Source organism: Paramacrobiotus metropolitanus, unplaced genomic scaffold (genome assembly GCF_019649055.1).
Source record: "Paramacrobiotus metropolitanus isolate TYO unplaced genomic scaffold, Prichtersi_v1.0 Parri_scaffold0000035, whole genome shotgun sequence".
Classification (NCBI taxonomy): Eukaryota; Metazoa; Tardigrada; class Eutardigrada; order Parachela; family Macrobiotidae; genus Paramacrobiotus; species Paramacrobiotus metropolitanus.
The window spans coordinates 659350-665349 of record NW_026570255.1 but is presented as its reverse complement, the minus strand read 5'-3'; the positions used below and the strand labels follow the sequence as shown (position 1 = coordinate 665349).

At 44.1% G+C, this 6000-nt stretch overlaps 1 protein-coding gene across 1 annotated transcript; it reads right to left on the bottom strand.

The window, feature by feature from the left end:
* Window positions 1-1458: 1458 nt before the first annotated feature.
* LOC129589490 (uncharacterized) lies at window positions 1459-4354 on the bottom strand. Its single transcript, XM_055484267.1, has 2 exons — window positions 4157-4354; window positions 1459-1959 (listed from the first exon to the last, which is right to left on the bottom strand). The coding sequence occupies exons 1-2, from the start codon at window positions 4352-4354 to the stop codon at window positions 1459-1461; spliced, it is 699 nt and encodes a 232-aa protein (XP_055340242.1).
* Between the last annotated feature and the right edge of the window lie 1646 nt (window positions 4355-6000).

Genomic DNA, 6000 nt, shown 5'->3' with positions numbered 1-6000 from the left:
CTCATTGAAAATCTGGTTGATCGTATATGCAACAGCAGGAAAACGAAATGGTATCGAAACCCGGCTACGACGAAAGATCCGCGGTGGCATAAGTACCACTGCACCACGGAGAAAAGTACTAATTAATAAAAATCGCTGAAAAACTGCCGCTCCACGTAAGCCGCTTCTCTCCTCACAGGCAGATAGAAAAATGATTTTTTTACTGATTGCTGTACTATGGCCACAGATCTACGTACCGTGGAAATTCACTTTAATCGACCCCACCTTGATCGTTTTTGCTGCGAACATGATGTATGATTAACAATAATTATTATCAACAGAACTGCAACTCAGACTGGAATATTCAAGGATGATACTGATAAAATTCTCCGGGCAGAAATTTGGCCCTCCAACGTTTTCGTGCAAGAATAAGTGTATTAATTCATCTTGTTGACTATTAACTTGTGATTTCTTGCTTTTCATGTTCACATGCTGTTGACGTGTGGGAGCTACACACATCCGTACGTACATCTGTTTACCTATAATTACTGTACGCCTTCTCCTACGTCACTGCGGTTGTTCATTTACTCTAATCTGTAATTCGCCTGTTCTAGTGCTCCTTGTAAACGGGCATCGGTCTTAGTCATTTGAGACCGGCTACTTGCTTTTAACTTTCCTGTTATTGTGAATGTGACTGAGAGTTAATAAGATTCTGCATTTTCCACGTCTGCTTGATGTACATAGTCAGAATACGGGTTATGGCAAAGGTAAACACGGTATGCACGTGTTTTACTTGACCCGCACATCTACGAAGAAGTTTTGTGAGTAGCTGTCCTTCACTGTGGCAGCTGCTCTTGTACGTTAGTCTGCAACCTGATGCAGGTTTTCAACTTATTGTGGTAGATGTTAAGCTGAGTAAACAAACCCACCAAACAAATGTGGATGGATAATGCACCAGTTAATTATTATGAATTTTGGGCACATTACTGCAGGTATTTTAAAGACGGTGCAGGAGTGATTGTGAGACACGGAATCTTACGCATCTGTAACCGTCCTAAACGTCCGGACATTTTGGGCGGTCGTACTGAATACAAGAAAATAATTCCAAGATTTCCAAGACTGGTTCCCGAATTTATATAAATTACACGGGCAAACATGAAAATAAAAATTACGTTAAAAATTAGCTGCCGGTAGTAATACAGAAGGTTTTCGTAAGTAAAAATTAATATCATTAGTAAAGTGCTCACGTACTTATAACTAAAGCCACGCTCATATCGAACGCTTTCATAAGATATTAAAAGGCGGCGCGTCTGACACGCGTGCCGTAACATAAAGAAGAATATGTAACATAAAGAAGAATACTTCTATGTATGCAAACATTAACATTCTGCAATTTCATTTACGTAAAAGCTGATTCTACCGTGGCGCGGGCCCGCAACTTCCATACTGATATCTTTTGTCATCGTCTCTAGGGAACTGCTAGAGCTGTGACACGGCAGAAAACGTAACGGCTTCCCTGGTTCGTGCTCGTCGTCCGCTGGATGTCTTGACGCGTGCCACGTTGCGCCTTTCGCAATGCAAATGCACCGGTTCGCTGGAGCCACATACCAATCGCCAGATTGTGACGCCGCCATAGATTGCAAAAGACAACGCCGCATCACCATGACGAAACACGTCAGTCTTAGGCTGGAGTTCCCATATATAGGCGACAGGCAGCGCGAACCAGCACGCCGGCTGACTACTCCCGATATACAGGTAGTGCCAGAAAAATTCCGGCCCGTTGCCGATCCAGTACAGCACGGTAGTGATGAGCAAAGCGGCTGTAGCGGACACGACGACGGTGGGACGGGGCGGCTGCGGGACGGCAGGGTGGCGGGCTGTACGATGGCGTCGCGATGTGCATGTGCACTTCCACAGGTAGATGACGGTAAGGATGCAGCAGGTCGTTATGATGGCGGCACTACCCAGATGGTGACCAATCTGCAAGCCAGCCCACGGTGTGGAAATACGCAGGGTGATTGCTTATAATAATTATCTCGTACTAGTCAGTTGCCATCGCTGACAGATCGCTCACCTTGCTGGCCGACCATCGAGGTATTACGGCTAGCAAACAAATGATAAACTTAATATTTGTATACCCTTTACGAACTATGACTAGTTATCATCTAAATGATCGCTGATTGTGCCTGTGCAGTGCAACCTTGTCATCTGCTCTTTATGGGGTCGGCCTACTTTACCTTTGCCACCCCTTTGCCTTTGCCTTTCCACTTTACCTTACTCAAGATTACCTTTACCTTTGCCTTTGCGGCCGTGAATATCTTTACCGTCCCAATTTACCGTTGAAAAACTCCGTTGAAAAACCTTTACCGTTGATTAACCGTTTAAAAGTAAATACCGTCGACACTTTGCCGTTCCTGCAATTTCTTGCTTATGTACAGTATCTTGAAATTATTTGTGACCATCATTAATTATGTTTACACTAACTTTTTCAACCACCTCGCACCACCGAACCACTGTTTGGCTTTGCTCACCACTTCCAGACACCTCCTATCACGAATTTCAATTCTATTTTTGACTATGCCACTGCCTGTGAACACCGATTTTGGCTATTCGCACCGGTTTTTCTCACACATTTTTGATTTTATCAGTTTCTGCTCCATCATCATCATTCTTATCATCGGTCTGGCTCATCTTAAAACTGCTGACGGTAACGGGAAATGTTAACGGTATTGTTTCCGCAGGTCTTGATCAACGCTCATTGTAATCTTCCGCTCAAAACAGCTGTTCGTGGCGACTTAATCGTCACGCTTTTATGTGCCTGCATGGCAGACCATATACGTAGATCTGTATGTACAACCATCTAAACAATTGTACTGAATTTAGTATATAAACTACAGAAAAAGTTGGTGACCATAGCCAAACGGTGGTGCGAGGTGGTCGCAAAAGCCACACACAGTTATTAATGGTCTCAAAATAATTTCAAAATTCATAAGCAAGAAACTGTAGAAACGGCAAAGTGTCGACGGCAATTTATATTTAAACGGTTAATTAACGGTAAAGGTTTTTTGAACGGCTTTCTTCAACGGTAAATTGTAACGGTAAAGGTATTCACGGCGGCAAAGGCAAAGGTAAAGGTAAACTTGATAAAGGCAAAGTGAAAAGGCAAAGGGGCGGCAAAGGTAAAGTAGGCCGACCCTCTTTATGTAAGAAATACAGCTCAGGACTAAAAAGACGCATAAACCCCATACCCAGATATCCGCACGCATGTGGCAAGTGCACTTGTACGACAACCGTGCCCTGCGCCGCATGCGTTCGGAATGCTGTAGGTGGGGTTATCCGTCTTTTTAGTCCTAAGCTCTAGCTAGCTGATCCCTTATGTAGGAAATTACGGGACAGGCTTGTACGTTCTGGTGTACTGGTGTACGTTGTACACCAGTGTGTGGGATACATTTCTCTTCTTTTTCAGGGACTTCGACTATCGTTACCAACATTTATCCGCTAACGGGCGGGTTTCTTGATGACAACCTGCTGATCACCTAGCATCTTACCTTTTCTTTCGTACATATACCAAAGAATTACTCTTCAGGATCTGCAAGTGGCAACTTAGAGCAGATTAAGTGACGGGTCGGCATACCTTCGAATGGCCAGGTTTGGACTGTTTTGGTCTGGAATAAATTTTCTTCCGGTTTCTTGGATGTAGCATGTTACGCATAGCGTAAAGTAGTCTTTTCAATGTACTTGAGAATTTTTTAATTGTTTGAACCGTTCTTTGGCTATTTACGCTTAAAAAAACCAGTGACGAAAAACTTAAGCCACGCTACGCGAGACACCAAACTATGTCAAACCTTTGTCTATCACTACTCTACATGTGCGGCTCCGCCGAAGTGACCGAACATTCAAATTTGCTTTATCTGTATGTTGTAAGTCGTTTCTGTGTGTATTGATTGCGTTTAACTGTGCTGAGAACTGTGTACGCAAGAGGTAAGAGCAAATGGATAAAGTATTGGTTGCCACCGCACATGCGAGGTGGTTCCTGCACCAAGCAGGACATCGATTGTGCGGCTTATTTGTGCCGAATAACGAAACTGCCGGTCAGCCAGCAGTGTGAATAAACAGTTTGTCTGATAGCGAAAGTCAGGAAATTGACGTGCTATCATTACGTCATATTATCGCTTACCAGGATCCAAGCGTTAACGGTCCTCCAGTTGGCAACAGCTGTGGAGGAAATTCCAGAAGCGGAGGCTCGATATCGCTCAACCAGTATCACGCTCGGTGGCACACCGACGCGATGCGAAGCATGGAATCCATGAGCTGGAATTATGCACCTCCTGGAAGCGGGAAGGTTTGAAGACCGCATAAAAGCGGTCAATGGCATAACCCGCCAGAATGCTGCAATGTGCAGCCATTTAACTGTCAGCTCACTGCAACACTTAGAAATTAATCATAAACTACTTTATCCACTACTTTCTGTTGCTCTGTTAAATCATTCGGCTTTGCTACCGAGAAACTAAGCCGCACGATATGCATACCCCTGGCTTAACTGCAGAAGGACGGTGTCAAAAAAGATCAGAATGGCACCATGCAGCTTTAATGGATGGTCGGCATGCAGACAGTTGCACACTGGTGCCAGCCGGTCTGACGTCAGCATCAGCAAAAACCGGTTCACTCTGCACAGAGGAAAGTTTTTTTATGGCATTGTTGGATGGTAACGATGGAAGCTGAGCGAAACTTACAAATACAGCCAGCGAATGGACAGATAAACCGTCAGAAAACTATCCGGCCCATCTGCAGTTATTCGGCGTCCGACCAAGAACCACTGTGCAATATTGACGCAAATCTTACGCAGCCTCCTGGAGTGCATGCCTATCGCAATGCCATTGCCTAATATTCCCATGACGAAAAGCGGAAGAAAGGTGACGGTTGTCAGATAGTCCATAGATTCGTGGCACATTAGTAAGCGCCAGAGCGCAACACTGACATTCTGCACTGGATTCCCACAAGCGTCCGTTACGTTCGCCATTTAATCGGGAATAATTGCACATCTGATAGAAGAAAACAACCCGCGCGTGGTAACCTTCCGCAATCTTTGATTTTCAAAAGCAATTGATTCGTGGATGGTCTGAGATGATAGATGAGAATACAGATACCTAATAAGACACAACTAACCGGTGTACAAGCTTGTTCCGTAATTTCAATCGCATCGATCTGTACACAGCGACCATTGACAAATACAAAGTCACGCGTAACGCGAGACTTTGTGCTGCGGCGCGCCACGCCGCACTGTGCATGGTCAGCCTGGATACATGCCAAACATCGTCGGAATTATGAATAATCGAAATAAATTATAAATCACTGCTTTTTCTACTTAAAAACTATCTTAGATACTCGTAATGAGAATAAATTTGTCATAAGGGTAGACGTAGTGTAGTGGCTACCATTCACAGCGCAAACCTCGCTTTAAATACGTTCTGTTTGTCTGTACCTTCACGTGCGTAATTACGTGACAGGCTTGTACACTTCTAAAGGTTTTTCGACGACTAATAAGTCGGCAACGGCGTTGTACAGATCCTGTTATGCGGAGCAGCGCCAATATCAGGCTCTGCGTTCAAGTAAATGATTTTGCATGCCATAATATTATATCAATTTTCTCAGTTAATACGAGAAGAGGGTTAGCAGCTGTTAATCCTGCAATTAGCCTGCAGTAAATCCACATTTGTACTACTAACCACCAGTTGTCCATCCGCTGGCGCTGAGAAATAGATGGCTAAGAGAGCGTTAAATATACGGAAGCGCTAGCAATAATATTATATTTAATCAAGTGCATCAAATTCTTCAGATAATCAATAAGTCCGCTCAATGATTCAACCAGGTGCAATTACTGCAGAATGAGACAGTATGATAGTGTATGCGTCGTAAATATGTCTGTTGTCTGATCCTCGTATACCGCGCGCCGATCGATCCTCCGCGTTTAATTGCAGTATTGCGGAAGCGCAGCTCGTTGCAAACAACCGGCTAATAAGA